General features: G+C 41.3%; 1 protein-coding gene across 1 annotated transcript; it reads right to left on the bottom strand.

Annotated features, from left to right (window-relative positions):
* Window positions 1-1036: 1036 nt before the first annotated feature.
* Window positions 1037-6297, bottom strand: RNF2 (ring finger protein 2). Its single transcript, XM_010184804.1, has 6 exons — window positions 6211-6297; window positions 5833-5993; window positions 4435-4650; window positions 3354-3626; window positions 2049-2220; window positions 1037-1138 (listed from the first exon to the last, which is right to left on the bottom strand). Exons 1-6 carry the CDS (start codon window positions 6295-6297, stop codon window positions 1037-1039), a joined length of 1011 nt encoding a protein of 336 aa, XP_010183106.1.
* Window positions 6298-17433: the final 11136 nt, after the last annotated feature.

The raw sequence follows: 17433 nt of genomic DNA, 5'->3' as shown, positions 1-17433 counted from the left end.
GGGAAAAAATGCTTTGAGCAGCTTATGGTTGAAGTCCTCCCTACTCAAACTGAAGCCTGGATAAGCTCACAGCTGGGGTGGCACAAATTCCAAAGCAACGTATTTCGATGTTGCTTTACAAAAGTGCACTGGAATTCTGGGGATTTGCTTTAAAAAAAGTTTTCAGGACAGTTCTTTACAGAACACTAATACATTCACAATAGAAGTCTGTTATTACAGGAAACAGAGGACTGTAAAACTTCCAGATTATTTCCTCCAATTAAGCTTGTGAGGACAGAATCACGCTGCAGCAGGGGCCAGATGAGAAGCTGCAGTGTACATCGAGACTGGCATGTTCTACAAAGGGAAGAGTTATGGGTTTGGGTTTTTTGGACTGAAATACTCATTAAAAAGCAAACCAATCTCATGGATCACCTTGCACTGAAGTATTAACCTCAGTAAGCAGCAGGGTTTTAAAGTGTCAGTTTTCTCACTACAGCTCTATTTGTGCACAAGAAAATAACTCGTAAATCTTTTCTAGGGAATCAGATGCCCTTTAACCGCAAGACTATCAGAAATCAATTCTCTATCAATCATTTATATGGATAAACATTAGCAAATTACAACATTTAACACATTTCTTGGCATACGTCACTATTGAATAGACTTACTTTGCCATCCAATGCTCAATACTTCACAGAGGCTACCATAACCATGTCAAATGTATCAGAAATCCAGATTTACCTGGACAAAAATGAAGACATTCCAAACTGGAACACGCATTCAGTTTTCATGCATTAGGAACGAAAAAAGCATGTCAAACACTGGAATGCACTGAAGAAGGTCATTTAGTCGTCTAGGGAAAAACCAAAACCCCCAAACAAAGAGTAAATTAAATACAACCCAGAATACTGTCTAATCATATTAATAAGTATACTGAGAGAGCCTGAAGGCATCACGTTTATTGTCCATGAAGATAATGGTGGTGCCTTCTTTTAATATTAAAGAAGTCATAGCTATAAAAAGAGTTAGTCCCGTCTCAGTTTTCCAGCACAGCTTATTTATGTTCCTTTGTCGGCGCATAGTACAGTTCCATGGGCTTGTTCACTTTCCAGTACTTCTCACTGACCAGTTCCAAGGAAAAGGACCCATTTAACACCTGGAAGGGAACACCGAATCAGAAATTAAATAAATCTTGCATGGGTGGTTCTGTAGAAACAGACAACTGCTTAAATCAGAGGAATGCACTGACTTAAAGTCAGTCACCGATAACGTGGCACGTTATTAGCTAACCCCTCGGCGTCAAAAAGCAATGATGGAAGCTATGCTGAACTGCTGATCTCACTACAGCAGCACTGACAACTGCTTCTGCAAAGTGAATACAGTTGTAAAGAAAGTGAACTTCAACTTCCCTCCTTCCTCTCTGCAAACAGAAGGAGATGTGTACTTGCACCTCGCTTTTGTCTAAGGGACAATCTGTAGCCATGACTGAAACGACTCTTATTGCAAAGCATCTGCCTACCTTCACCAGAAGACTTATTTTATTCAGATGAATGCCCAAGTGTAAAGCTTAGAGCTCAATCTAATTGTGACACTGCCATGTTGTTGTTGTATATTGTGAAGTCAGCAACTGAGCGAAGGGATTCTTCCCTAAGCGTGTTCACAGCTGTTTCATAGTGGAATACCGGAAGCCTACACAGAAGTAGAGAAACGCCACCCTACAATAGCTCTAGCACCAGGAAGCATCTATCTGCTCTTGAAACAAGATTCTCAGATGAAGCAATGCATTTCCTCTTCAATTTTAACTGTAAAATAACAGTGTAAGTCAGCTAGCAGTTGCTGGCATCACTGGATTTTCCCCAGGTAATTTATATGCCTCCTTTCCTACTAACCAAGCTTTTGCTGTATACATTTTCCTACAAAGCAATCGATCTGCTTCTAAATAAGCAACCTGATGCTATGAATTTTATCACTAAGCCAACTCAGGAAAAGTCCGGCTGAGTGGGTGTTAAATCAAATCTGTATCAAAGATGTGCTGAGGCTCAGTTTCACTCTTGGCCCCTACTTACAGTGAACTGCCCGTTGGCGGTAGCGATGTAAATGGTGTACTGCTTCTCGCTGGCTGTGTCAAGGTTCATCTGGTTTGATTCTCCTTTGCTGCGAAGCTCCTCCAAAGCCAGTCGCACGGCGAGGTACTTGGACAAGTGATCAACAGTGGCATTGCCTGAGGTCTTGATGTATCTGCAGCAACAATCACAAAGACAATCAAAGACATTTGAGCTGTAGGTATGGGAAAGGAGCATCTGGACCTCTCCCAGATACTAAGCATCAAGTGTGAAAAGGCCTTTAAAGACGGTTCACAAACAAGAACACTAATGGCTTACACCCAAGACATGTAAGCAGCTTACCAGTTTGCATTGTTGCAAAGAGTCCTTACACCTTTTTGATGCTTCTCCAACAGGCCCTCCTGCTCTTTGTAGAGAGAAGACAGCACTGCCCTGTCATCTGCTCAAAACCAAAAGCCTAATAACAGGTTGTCAAGGGGTTCTGAGAACTACTCACAGCTGCAGACTGTATCTGTGCTCAGAAGATTTCAGAAGTGCCTGGACAGAAAGCCGTAAGGTGCGAGAGCTATACACGCGACAGGCTCTACCTCATTAAAGTTACTCTTCGTTATCGTCTCCCTATCTGTTCTCACTTCAATTCTTCATGCAAGAATTAAGGTCTGACACAAATGCTGCAGCAGCCTCTCCCAGATGCTTAGCTTTCTCTTTGCCTTTCAGAACAACCCCCACAACTCCTTTACAATTCCAAACCCAAAAGAAAAGCTGGCTGAAGCTTATAATATATTTATAGACACTACAGAGAGATGTCTCATCAGGAGAGAATGCCAGGAAGAGATCTGAGGAAACTCCATAGGACTGCTCGTTGCTGTGATCCAAAATCTGCAGTCTGCACTTGCACTGGATCATGAAAGAAATGCCAGGAAAAGCTTCCAGCCTACAAATCCCGCTGACACAAAGCTGCTCTGAAAACTGCTGACGCTTACACAAGGTTCGTTTATTCCCAAAGAATCTTAAAGTAAGTAGAAAGGGGCTGATATCATACCACCATCCTCATTCTTACTGTGAACTGCAATGCTAGAAACATTAAAAACATCTTCACTTGTGGTCAAACACATTGTTACTGTATTTTTGATCGCAGTCGAGCAGTACCATCTACCTGACTTGTAGTGGGAAGAGGGAAAGTGCATATGGTTAAACAGGATGTGGTATGACCAAAGTAAATTGATTTTTAAGTCTCAAGAAGTGAGACAAAACAAAAGCACTACAAAATAACAGCAGAATACCTGAAGAGGAATAGAAGACATTTACCTCGTCTGCGCACTGTCATCATTCTCCATGAGGGTCGGATGAGGCCTGAAGACCAACTCGATTTCACTAGCACCATCCATTACTGGGTCTATGGCCACGGTTGTGTTGTTATTGTCCAGTTCGAGCCCAGAGTCATCTGATGTTTTGGTCCTCTTGTTACTAGGCCCTGCTTCCTGATTGCTGTGCGTTGAGGCGTTGCTACAGTGGGAACTGTCACCATTATCTTCTGCTCCACTGCCGTTCTCAATCTGTTGTTTCTTGCCCCTCTGTAACCTTATCAGAAATAAGCAGAAATAAATGCTAACCTACATTCAGAGTTCACCCAATGTGCAGGCCCACGCTGCCTGCGCAGCTCCCTCTGCCACTCTCTGTCATGCCAGAAGTTAGACATAAGCACACACAAGCACTAAATGGTTCAGAGATATTTAAGTTTAAAAAAAGTTTTCTTAAATCATTCTTTCTTATAAAAAGGTACTCAGACAAGACTGTGTTTTTGCCTATCTCTCAAACACGTTTTAGACATGTTATAAGAAAATTTTTAACTTCATACAGTTATTTTCATTTTTTGGGCAATTTCAGACCATTATTTTCATCTAACTATGAATCCACACGTGATTTAAAATTTAAATCGCACCATGCTTCACCACAACCTAAAGTTTGTGGCCTCTTTCCCAGCTGGCTCCCTTAGGTTTAAATGCACACCCAGAACTTCAATGCTGTGCAAACACCCCATATTCCAGCCTTGTGAATTAAGTCACAACTAAAACAAATTCTGGCATTATGTGCATCTATTTGCAGTTAATGGCAATACGTTGGTACGGGATTCATCGTATGACAGTATTTTATCAAAGACAATTTAGTAAAGCTAAGCTGAAATCTGCTGTCCACATCAGGCTGCCACAGAAGGTGGAAGGAATGATACAAAAATTTCTATTAGTAGACAAAAGATTAAAGATCATTTTGGCAGACTTCAGAGAAGGGAAGAGGAGTCTCCAGCTATCCAGGCAGCGAGGGCAGACGGTGTATTTTTAGCGTTACAGCAAACGAAGTTACATGTGAACAAATTACGCGGCTTAAGTACCTGTTCATCGCCTGAATCTTTAATCCTTCCTCGATGCTGTGACTCAAGGCTTGCTGATTATTGTGCTTGCTGATTCTTGCTAGCACTCTCTCCTGATGAGCTTCATACTCATCTCGGCTTGGATAAATTTTACTGATGAGAGCATCAAAATTGGGATCTGGTCTCAGTGATCTTTTTGAAACAAGCTTTTTACGACACGTGGGACATTCTTTGTTGCTGGATGTGAACAAGGAGGAAGAAAACAACATTAACCGTCTGGCAGCAACAAAAGTGCCCTAATGCTGCAATTCTTAGTCAAGGTGATCACTAAGACTCAACATTTATAGTAAATCTGGAATGAAGCATCTTTTGACAGATCAGGTAGTGCCAGATATTTAAACAAAAACCCCAAACATTAACTCCCTGCTTTTCTAAATTATTGTTTTTAAAAGTATGTTTAAGCAAACTGTATTTAGACTGAAAAGTTCAAAAGTTCCACTCCGCAAACTGGTTCTTCCATGAATGCTCTGGCTCGATTTTCACCTGGAAAAAATGCACGTCTAGTGGGAGTTATAGTAAGGCATAATCTTTGTTTTGTCCTGTGAGTGTTAGAAAGACTAATTCCCATGATTAGGGAACCCATCCTGTAGTTAAAGCACTAATTACTGGGAAAACTAGACCAGTCCTGTCCTTCCTACCATTTTGTTCTCATTTAACTAAATTGTCAGGTTCACACATTTTTTTACCTGTAAGAGGAAGAGGCCTCAATAGCTGAAACACTGGCATCTTTACTCCTGATGGTCTTCTGGTTCCCCTCTAATGTATTTTTGCTAATTACTCATCAGAATTTACACAGGCACAGCAAATTAAGTGCGACCTCTGAACACACGTAATTGCCATGATCAGAAATAGATACTCACATCATTGACTTAATTGCTGCCGGTTACCTCAGAATTCTATTACTTTTGGGAAAATGTGGACTTGCAACTAAAGAATACAAGAAAAATTATCTGTACTTTAGCATAGGGTGTTTCAGTACTGAAGCTTGGAAGTAGGACTACTGCTGAAAGGCCACACAATTTGCAATTTATTGTTGGGAAAAGAAAGAAGAAAGGAAATGAGACTCATTTTTGTAAGTAATGGAGTATATTTTTGTTTTGCTGTTACTAGATCTAAAAAAAAAGTTTAAGGGGTTTTCAACTCCTTTGCAAGAAACAAAGTTATGGGATGATCTTTCATATGAGGAAAAAACCAGATCTGGTCTGCCACAGATGGCTGGCACACAAGAATAAAATATGAAAGGTGTGCGACTCATTCGGTACACAGGCACGTAAGCACTCCACAGCAACACCCAGGACTTAGAGGACTTCCTTGACCACATCCCTGAAATCCCTTTTCCCTGCAATAATATTTCCATACCCGCTCCTGAGGGCTGTAATGATACAGTCAGCACAGAAGCGATGCAAACATTCTTTTGTCGTCATGGTGTTTTTTAACATATCCAAGCAGATGGGACACATCAGTTCACTGTGCAGGCTCCTGGGTGACACCACGATTTCCAAGCCATCGGTGATTGCCTCCTAGTGTAAAATAAAGTAAAAGATCTTTAGTGGAATTTAGTAACTTCCTCACAGACACTGGCTATTCTCTTAAACACAGTAAAAAGACAAAACACGACACATATATGACCACATCAAGCACACACCCCCATGCTGCTAAGGAAGGGAAAAAAAACTAATAAAGAACAAAGGTCGGTTTGAGCCTTGCCATACAGGCCAGCTCTTTGGCACCCATTACCTGCGGGGTTCTTTGCAATTCGTACAAACTGAGCTCCCATGTTTTGCTCAACGGTTGTGTCCCGTTCGTCTGCACGGCTTGAGACATGGCTGGGAAGAAAAACAAGAAACAAGTTGGATGCTCACGCAGAGGAGCCAGCTCCCTCTCCTGAGCAGGCTTCTCTGGCACCTGAGGCGTCCCCGGGGCCGCAGATGCAGCGGTCTCTGTGCCAACAAGGCAGAAGGGCAGGGGAACGCTCGTTCATCCACATACCATGCTCCGCTGCATTACACACAGATAATTCCCTGCCCTGTACCACTTCAGAGAAACTGAAGGAATCAATCAGCCATGAACACGTTGCAAAAATCAATTAAGGTTGTTAAACAAAAGTGACACACAACTGAAGGCCGTAGAAGTTTGGCTGTGTGGTGTGAAATCTGCAAATGCCACCCGATGCGGAAAACACTCCTAAAACATCCACTTACAAATGTGCACACAGGTTGAGCAGGGTCTGCTTCCTAACCAAGTGCAAGGTCAAATTATACACACACAGAGCAAACGAGCTAAACAGCTCCACTGGAAGGATGCTGTGACGCCTTTCTTTTTCCTCCTGAAAATAGATCGCTAGGCATTTCCAGTCACAAGTTTAAAGAATACTGAAAGAGCACGTAAAAGCCAGCCGCTGGGCAGTTTCAATCAAAGAGTCCAGTTTTTCCTGTGCAATCCCACTGGGCTTTAGTGGACGTGTACCCCATCTGCAATGCAAGTCAGAAGTTTTTAAGTTTCAGCAACCCAAACCGTACCCGTGTTATCAGGGGGTTGCTCAGTTTTTGAACCAGTAGTGGTAGACGGGCGCTCCTGGAAATGGACACTGCACTCGGACTGATACACTCCACAACCGCTGCTAGGGAATCTGCTTACAGGTGAAGGCTCACATCACCTTTCCATTAAAAAATCGTAAATAAAAACAAACAAAAACCCCGCAGAGAAACTGTAATGCTTTTCCATCAAAACTTTATAATAAATTTATTATTTATTTATTATGATAAATCATCATTGTATGAGATGAGGCATAATTCCTACACACGGCCACTGCAGACATGCGAAAGGAAATCAGGTCAGAAGGACAGCAGAAAATTGTTTCTGAACAGAAAATATTTTCACACTGGAGGAGAGGGGGCAATCCTGCCCATCTCTCCAAAAATGCCTGCCTTGAAACAGCAAAACTTATCCCAGACTGCGTGGTGTGTTTAAAAAAAATAAGTGTAACCACGTAAGAGGCAAGGTTGCAGTTGCTGACATTTCTAGTAGGTGGAAAAAGCAGAAGTGCTTTCTTCTTTTTATCTTTCTTCTTTTATCACTTTTTCTTTTTTTTTTTTAATCTAGGATGTATTTCCAGACCTTTCAAATCAGCAGCCAAATGCAGATTCTATTGGCATCTACCAGGTGCGTTATAATCCAGTTTCCAATTCATTAAGTTCTATATGAATAGGGTCAACCTCTCCAGAGAGCAACGTTGCTTTAGAAACTTTAATTAATTGTTGAGGGAAACGCCGGGGAAGCAGCGCAGCACAGATTATTGTTACATCTACTTTTATCCAGGCACAGAAATTAGTTTTCTCACCTGATGGAAAAAAAAGGGGGTGGGGGGGGGAAGCCTGACATAAAGCAGCCATGTCCACTATTACTTCTAATAACTAACAAGGGTCTGAAGAGGCATCAAAGGAAAAAATTAGGAGATGACAGACCATCAACCCCAATTTTTACTATGTAAATATTGTGCCCTGAAAATACAGTTTACTTCTCACAAGAGACATGTTCAACTGTGTGGATCAGCAAAATAAGATGCCCAGTTAGGCCCTCACCTCCCCATTAAAAGGTACAAGCCACCACCACCACCCAGCTGCAGACCATCAGCTCCCAGTCTGGCCCAGCACTGCTCTGTCCTGTCAGGATTCTGGGCACTTTATTTAAACTACTGAGGTACGAATTCAATGATGGTATTAAGTGACACATCTCAGCAAAGAAGCAACCTTGAAAAGTGTACTAGTAGCTAAGAAAGGAAACAGTATTTCTTTGTGTTCTAACTTCCACTGTTATTTAGGGTAATTCCAGGCGCACAGGAAGCCAAGTCCTTTGGGGTAAGGATTTTGGTTACGCACTGTTGCCAGTCAGTTGCTCTAACAGAGGCCCAACATTATTATTCTGTCTGCACTGCATACAACTCTTGAGTGCTTTTAAAATCGACACATTTAATTAACTATCGTTTCAGCTACTGAGAGAAATTCATGAAACCGCTAATCATTCACACCCTTCCCAAAATCTGCTGAGGCATAGAGTCAGACTGCAGCAGATTAAGACAACCAAGTCCCAGTAAATCCAGCCGCTCCCAACAGCGCACAGCTCCAGCAGAGCAGTGAGCTCATCTGAGCAGCCCCACAGCAAAGAGCTCACTGCATGCACAAGTAGTATCTTGCCTAACCTTGCGTGCTTACACTTGCTAAAGCAGAACAGCAGCTCTCGGGGTGCCAGGCTGTCAGCAAACCTATCAATGCAGAGAACAAGTGTATTAACACTATCATTTATATTGCAACCTCGCGTACGAGCCTGAGGCTACACTGCAGAAGACACAGTACAAATGTCATGATAAATAATTGACCAGCTTTAGAATAAAGGCTTCTAATCTGAGATGCTGAGTGCTTCTCTCTCACCCTAAGCTCTGCAGTGATAGCACTTCCAAATTTTAAAAGGAAAAACACCAGCCTTAAAGCTAGCTGAAAGCCAGAGAGATCCACATAGCCCACACTATCACTAGCAAACACCTCCTCTGCCTCTGGTATGTCTGAAGTTGAAATCTGAGGAACAGTGGAAGCACAGTCAATCCAAACATGCTGCACTGACTGTCTCACCCGCCCAAACAAATCAACAGAAAAAAAATCACATTACACTGCATGGAGTTTTTAACCTGCTTGATGCTCAATAAACAACTCCTCTTAGATTTTATCCTGTTCCCCAGCATTTCCAGATCTATATTGGGCCTGAAAAATGCATGTGAATGAAGCTTGATTTCTCTTCCTTATGATGTTGTTGGACATCAGATTGGATGACAATTCTTCACGCTGCTGAAATCTAATACAGCAACATCAACAGCTGGCAGCAATATCAAAGACCAAACTGGACAATCTGGAGAGGTATTTTGACCTAAAATTACACTGACCATGTAATGGCCACCAAGCATCAACTAGCAGTCTCAAAGTCACAGCCAGAAACCCCTCTCTTAAGATGTTCTCATCAGTGACTGATCTCCATTCACTTGGGGAATGGAGGGAGGAAAACCCTCTGCATTTAGCTGGCTCCCAGATCAAGCATCACAACCAAGGAGGATGAGGTTTCATTGGCCCCTTGCTCTCAGGTTTAACAGCAAACAGGCAGCTCTACTGACACCTGTTTTAAGTAAGCAAGCACTCTCTACAGGCAGTAATTTTCAAAGCACATGCCAAGCTGCACTGCTAAGTTCATTTTCAGGTGTCATTTATTCTGTCTGTCTCCAGTAGAAAAGACCCTCATGAGCAAGACATGACTGGCCTGGACTCCTGGACTCTGTGCTTGTGCTGGCTGTGGCCAGGCCACCTCCAGCTGTCCCTGCCTGGCAGGAAGGTGAATTCCACAGAAGGGCTTTTCCGAGCTGTTCCCACAGGGCCAAGACATGCACGGCCTGCAACAGTAACACAAATTACTCCTTAGTTCAGTTTTATTTTAGGACAGTCCACGGCTACTAGATTTGAAGCAAACATCTGCTAAATTAAATCCTGGATGGTGCAGGCCAGACTGGCTGATCCTTTCCAAAGCTACAAAATTAGGAAAAGCCTTTAATGAGCCAAAGAAAGATTTTTTTTTTTTCCTGTTCTTGACACTTTGTTCAGAGTGAAAAATATAAAGTGGAATGTTCCTAGACAGAAGGTACAACAGACTTTTAATTAACTGCTACTGGCAAGGGGAGAGAAGATACAGAATAAATTTAAAGCCTCACATTTATTCTTCAGTCTGGAGATTTATTCCACTGACATTGCACGTTCTTAAGATCAGTTGGATCTTCACTGGCATAGTTTGCTATTCCTCTGCATCCCTTTCAGCTTTTTTTTAAAAAAAAAAAGTCTTACATGACAATTTTCTCATGCTCATTTTTTCCAGCTCAAAATATGAAGCAGATTTCATTACAACATTATCTACTTAAGTTTTCAGCTATTTAACGTTTCAGATCTTTTCCACTTTATAAACAAAGATGATGGGATCTCTTCTCCACAGGTCACACGTGCTAGCATCTGGAAGAATGTGAAGTCAGATCCCCCGTGAGCCTTTTTTCATCATTAAGTTTTTGAAAAAACTTGGACACACCATGACTTTATACTTTTTATTTAAATTACCTTTATGACTCGTCTATTCCCTCAGGATGTAAGAGGAAAGGAAGCAGTCACACATCAACAGGGTGATATGAAGGGGAGAAGCCCCATTCCTGTCGGCAGATCAAACATCCTTCTCCCAGAGCCACTAGCAAGTGCTCGGTATTGCGATTTATGCTATAGCATTGCCAGCCATTTAAAAAAAAAAGAAACCAAAACCCTAACCAATATTGTAAGAACACCTGCAATCCTTCAGGCTGACTCAGTCTTCACAGAAAAACTCCTGAGCACAAACTTTGTAACTGCAGAGTGCGCACATCTGTCACTATCAAAGCAAGGGCTGACTGATACAGCCAAAAGAACATATCACACATCTGAGAACCAGAAATGTTATAAATCTCTTCAGGTTTGATTCCTTGTCACTCCCCAGTTCCAAACAGCATCTGAAAAAAGGGAAACGAGCTAACATTTAGTATTCTGTCATCAAACTCGCCTATTTGCTTTGTGTCTTTTATAGAAGAAAACTGGAAGATGAAACAGGGAAATGGCTAAAGTTTATCAGAACGCATAAATTTTTATTTCCTTGTACCCAGGATGTTTCTCAGTTCTCCACATTGCCAGAGCAGTAAAAACCAAAGAAAAACAAAGCCCACCTGTGCTGTTCTTAGGAAGCTTTGGAAACTTTTGATCGATTTTATATAACCAAACTTTATCCACAAGTTGAATAGCTTTCTAACCAGAGCTGGGAGATGAGCCTGCCAGCTTCAGGAAAAAGCACTGCCTCGCTTCATTTGAAAGAATTGCTTTAAGCCTGAGTTCCTTGGAAAACAGGGCTTATGCAATCTCGCTCTTTGTGCTCATCCATCTGTAGACTATTTTCCAAAATAAATTTGAAGACAAATGGCTGGGGTTTAAAAACATAAATAAGTCTTGTTTCCTGAAGCGCTGGAAACCAGGTAGACAGTTACAGGAGAAAATAACAGTATGAAAGACCCCATCAGAAAAGCCCCTCTGATCTCCTGCCTGCTTACTGACCAGGGGAATTTATGCCGGAGAGTCCTTCCAACACACCAAGAAAAAAAACTGCAGCAGAGCAACAACTGCACTTGTCACGCACCACATCATAAGCTGTGCTGCTGAAATACACTTCATTATTTGCTCAAATACAGCCGTGAGTCAGTGTATGCTGGGCATTCAGGTGTCCCATTCCTGAACGTGTCCAGTAAAAATGAAATCCAACTGGCAAGAAGCACCCTTCAGAGCTGCAGCAGGCAGGCTGGTCTGGCTATGCGCAGCCAAAGAGCTCGGCAGCAGCGCATCACTGCTCCTGCTCTTCCCTACCATACCTTTCCAGAGGTTTACCACCCCTAGATTAGCATTATTTCTCAAAATCTGTCATTTGTGAAAATTTAACATTTCCTTAGGTGTAGCCTTGGACTAACCTTGATGGTGGTCCTGCTTTAACCAGGGAGCAGGGGGCTTTCCACCAGATGCTATCAGAAATCCCTCACAACCTGAATCATTCTCCAAAATGCTCTGCAGGGCCTATTTTAGCCCAGGCAAAGGCTAAAGAGCAATTGCACAGGTGGTTGTGTCAGCAAGTAGAATGGCACCAAGCAGCTGGAAGAGATAACCCACAAACCCAGCTCAGGTGTGGCTGTAAACCATCCCAGCTGCTACTGAACTCAAAACAGAGTACTGATCTCCGATACATCAATGACAAAACACTTTTGAGGAAAAAAAATTGCATCGAGCTCTTTAAAAAATAAAAAAACCAAACCCACACATTTTCACATTTTTACACAGTATTACATCCTTAGAAATCAACTGATTTTTGTTGCAAGTTTTAAAAGGTAAATATTTAGACTTAAAACAGTAAGAGAGTTAGACTGCTCTTTGGTATGCCAAGTTCAACAGCACCTTCAACCATTCCAGTAATTTTTTTTTTCCAGAGGATTAGTTCTTCTAAAGACAGGTATCATAATGCAGTTATTTGGAAGCTTCACAGGATTAGAGTTTTACGTTTTACCCTCTCTGATACTGTAACTAGTATTAGGGATAAATTGCACATTTTGACAAAGTATTCACTTCAATCATTCATTTCAATGTATTCAATTAAAGCATTCTGAAATTTAATTTTTTTCTGCTTTTACTTCCTGGCTAAAAGCTTGATGAAGAGCAAACCAAACAAAAAAACATTTCTGGACAGACACTATTTGAAGGAATTAATCGTCACTGCAGTTCACTGGCAGCTCAGATTGCTTTAGGTCTAGGACTAGTACTAGATTACAATCCAGTATTCACTCTGAAGTTTTTTTCATCTCTGGGTCTCAACATCCCTGGGACGCAGCTGAAGCCCGTCCTGCCTGGAGCTCAGTTTGTTCCCAGCTCTGCAATTAACTGCTCGCTGATCCTGAACAAGTCTGGGGGCAAGTCTGGTTCTGACCACCTCCTGAAAAGCAGGCCTCTCGAGAGCTGAAAATACGTGCCCAAATTTAACATTTGTAGCTGTTAGAAGAGAGCTGTAAATGGTGACGGATTAGTTGTCAATCTGCCAATTCACGAGGATCAGACACAGGTTATAAAACAAATGTTATCAAGTGAACGGTTTCAGCTGCTATCACAGAACGCCTAAAAGTACACTCATGGCTAATTTCAAAATTATTACCAAACACTTTATCAGTTAATACTCTATAGTAATGTAAGTGAGCTCCTTTGTAAATGCCTACTACATTTAAAAGCGAGTGGTTAGCAATGCTTGCACAAAGCCAGTGTTTAAAATACTTTTGTACACATTAACTAGAAGTCTGTCATCTGCAAAACACAGTCAAAGCCAATTAAAAGACTATTAAAGATGCCAAATAAACACAAACTATGAAACTGAAACTTCAAATAGCAATTACATGCTCCAGAAGCCAAATCTGATAACAAATAATGAGTATTTATAGCGTGCTTTCCACTCTTAAGACGTATCAGCTTGCAAACAAACACATCCTTGCACTCTATTTGTGGGGTAGAAAAACTAAATTAAGAAAAACTGAGGGAGAAGAGACAGAGCTACAGCTCATTGTTATACGCTCCATGGAAGAGGGACAGCCGGTACACCAGTAACTCCATGGGCAACACTGCTGCTGGGAAATAAAGAAGAAATCCAGTTCTTGTCAGAGCACCATCCTCAGATCCTGAACTGGGCTTTGCTAGGGCGTGTTTAAAACAGCCTGCATCATTACAACTCTACCTACCACCTCCGTGTTAAAAAACCACTCCTTCTCCATGCCAGCATGGTCCTCCCCCAGTATGTGTCCAACGTCTGTTAAGTGTCCTCTCTCCTTGGTCTTGCTTTCTTCCTAGATCTGTTTTTATGGAGTCCTGTATTTCATTCTTAGAGAACAAACCTGGAAACCTTTATTTGAGCTAAACAAAATAAACAGAAACTAAATCAGAATAAATATGTATGAAAATGAAGAATGTCTGGGACTAGCCTGAGGCTACACATTACTGTAAATAATAATGTATATTAACACAAGCAATCTGCCTGTGGTGCACATTTCAGTTGATGTTTAATGTGATAAAACAACTTACAGCAGGTCTACCCTTTCATTACTTCAAGTCATTCCAATTTCAGTTACCTTGAAGGATAGCGTGATGCATGCTGAGAAACAGAAACATGACAACCATCCTGACAATCCCATTTCAACAGTGTTTGCGCCTGGTTCCTCGGCATCCTATTTTCCTACTTTATTTACAAAAGTAAATAAAGAGATTGCCATTCAAATGTTTTGATCAACTGTATCAACATAGCCCTGCTATGGCTGAGAAAACAATTTAACTATAATAAAACTAGAAAACTAATACTAAAATGAAACACAAACTGTACCTTCAGATGGGTACACTCAATTCCCACTGAACGTTAGATAAACGATAGACTGGCTCAATGGAGGAGTTACTGATACAATAGAATTATTTGTACATACATGAGTGCCAGATGTTCCCCACATTCAAGGCTGTGCCAAATCCTACATTTCAAATATAAATCCAGACTGTTCTGTATGAAAAAATAACATATTCTCCCTTCTTTATAGTATTGTGTCACCAGAACGCATATTGGGAGATGCTATAAATACGCATTTCTACACGCTGCTTGAAAGCACTTCATCTTTAGGACAGCTTGTCAGATTCTCCCATTTGACACTTAAAATTTAGTAGAGATTTCTCAAAATGCAAAGCTCATTGAAATCCATTGTAAAGGTCACCTGAGAAAGATTCACACTTTTTCCTCTTATCCCATTATTTTCCAAACAAAGCTTTTCATCTAGAAGAGATTCAACTACATGAGAAGTTACTTTATGGCACTCAACACTGGAAGTACATCAAAATTAGGGAAGCTGCATTCTTCCCCAAAGCAAGTATGATAAAGCTCTATATTTTCAGATGCTCAAACTAAGTTATCCACATTTTCTCAGTCTAAAGAGCAGTTAGCACAGAGAGAAAACCTCATTTCTGCCCTAGAGCACTACCATCCAGGAGGGAAAAAAAACCCAACAAAAACAACAAAGCTGTATCATTAACTCAAGACCACAGACTCAAAAATGCCTCAAAGCAGCCAGTAAAACAGAGGAATGCAGAGAAACCCAAGGCACTGGAGCAGTTTAACAGCCTTGACAGTCGCTAACACTACAGGTATTTTTCCAGTGTGACTGTCCCACTCAATCACACTAGTTCTGAGTTTTTAGTTTTCTTGATGTCCTGAACTCCCATTTTCCCACAACCTGCCCCATAAACTTAACAGGCATTTCTCTTCAATGTGAAAAAAAAACACCAAAAAGACCAAAACAAAAAAAAAAATCCTTCCCTGAAACCCAAGTACCACCACTGCGTTTGTGAAATGTCCAGTAAGTACTGGACAGATGACATCTGACAGAGGGGTAAAAAAAAATGATACTGCCATTTCTGAAACACACCAGCTTGCTGGCACACGGTCTTTTTCAGTTTCTTCCCTGTATTTATTCTCCCAAGGAAAAAGGTGTTTCTTTGCCTGGTGCCTTTAGATGTGGGGTCTTCCAGTTAACTGCCACTCACCATTTACTGGACGTGACACGACTGAGCCATGGAGCACGGCAGTATTTCCAACCTGGCTGTCAAGCTGCTCGTCCTGGCCTCCAGAAACATTCGTGCTGTGACCTCCAACAAACCATCTGCTACACGTATGCACACCTATGGAAGAATTCAGTGACTCTAATGCTAATAAGAGTGGCCAGAGAGAGAATCCTCCTGTTTTGGATGCCAAGAGGTTAAGGGAGAAAAATGAAAAAGTACCAAATTAAACACCTGATCATACTCAAGGCTGGTTTATCACAGTGTTAGGAAGAGACATGTAGTCTCCAGGTAGTCCGGAATTCACCCATCTTCCTCCAGCTGTCATACCTATAAATGCTCAAACTCATCATGTACCAAAACCAGGCTTTTCCTAAAAATAAAAAGCCTAGGTGGGTTTTTTTGTTGGTTCTTTTTGTGTTTGTTGTTTTTTTTTTCTGTGTGTGTGGGGCGGGTTGTTTTTATCCTGGAGGAATTAAGTAGAAAACTTCAGGTTTTGGTACCAAAAAACCCCAAATACTGCCCACTCTTCTAATGCAACAGGTAGTAAGATTATTTTGTTAAAGCTAAAAAGTATTGGTACTTAAAGTTTCACACCATCTAAATCTTGTCCAAATTGAGTACTAAAATATGATACAACAGTAACACCTTCTGCCATGAGTGGAAACAAAACTGCTAGGGGAACAGTACCTTTTCACTGCTTGTGTGTCCCAGTAAATCAGACAAGCACTTGACCCAAACTTTGCCAAAGACCTCCACCAACAATTCATATAAAAAGGAAACCAGCCATTACTAAGTCATAATTTAGCCCTGCGAAGTAACAATATTAAGCAGAACTCTGGGGGGGAGTGAGTAGAATTGCCATTTTCTCTGTTATTCGTTATTTTTTATGCAAAGTTTCTCATATTATGAAAGCAAGCTACTGTAGTTCTTAATGAAGTTCTTAAGCTCTTAGAGTTAAATCAAGCTTAGACTTCAGAATTAATAACCAGCTGTGAAGGGGAAAAGTAAAAACGTCTTTCAAAAACCCTGCCTCAATTCATTCCAGTGCTGTATCAGATCAGCAGTGGGAGGGATAAGGATCAAAAACTTTTGAGAGCAAATAGAAGCCAACCTTCAAACTCCAGAAAAGTTGAATCTGTCACAGCAACAAAACAGGTACAAACAGGCCATGAGTGATACATGTTGCCTTGGGATATTTTTAATCAGACTTCTTTTTTTTTCCTCCTCCTGTTTCAAATTCATTCTCTCGTAGCATGTTTATAGTGCAATGGACCTCGGTCTGCAGTGAAAGACCATGTTTACATGGAAGTGACTGTATCAAAACACCACACGCCCTGCTGTTGTGCAGCATCCCTCCTTGCCACAGAATTATGCTTCAGGACCAGTGCTTTTGTTTCTACAGTACTTTCTTACCCTCACAGCACTGCTGGCACAGTTTTGAAGGCTAACTTATTTCTCGCTGCCTCCCTGAAATAAAAGAGATGACCACTACAGTCAGCAAAGCTGAGGTTTGATCATTTCAGTAACTCTGTTGTTAGTCTTTTAGTTTGCCGTGCGATTTGAAAGAAATCCTACAAACATACTTCCACTTAAATTCAAATGATCTTTCACATCTCCACAAGTGCTGCTACCAGTTCTGCAGCAAAAGTCAGGTCTCCAGAAAACGAGTATTCTACTTTCAGTTTTTACATTGGGAATGTGGAGAAATGCAGTTCTTGAGTGACGACTGTGCTGGTAAAAATCACTT

This window comes from Mesitornis unicolor, unplaced genomic scaffold (assembly GCF_000695765.1).
Source record: "Mesitornis unicolor isolate BGI_N332 unplaced genomic scaffold, ASM69576v1 scaffold6970, whole genome shotgun sequence".
NCBI lineage: Eukaryota > Metazoa > Chordata > Aves > Mesitornithiformes > Mesitornithidae > Mesitornis > Mesitornis unicolor.
The sequence above is the reverse complement of the archived record's forward strand: the minus strand, read 5'-3'. Positions and strand labels throughout refer to the sequence as shown.

What these genes read in the sequence shown, in the direction of transcription:
- RNF2 (XM_010184804.1), bottom strand. Translation starts at nt 6,297, where the DNA reads ATGTCTCAAGCCGTGCAGACGAACGGGACACAACCGTTGAGCAAAACA. An exon ending in AATTGCAAAGAACCCCGCAG is followed by an intron (nt 5,994 to 6,210) that starts GTAATGGGTGCC and finishes ATTTTACACTAG; the next exon opens with GAGGCAATCACCGATGGCTT. An exon ending in CCGCCAACGGGCAGTTCACT is followed by an intron (nt 1,139 to 2,048) that starts GTAAGTAGGGGC and finishes GTTCCCTTCCAG; the next exon opens with GTGTTAAATGGGTCCTTTTC.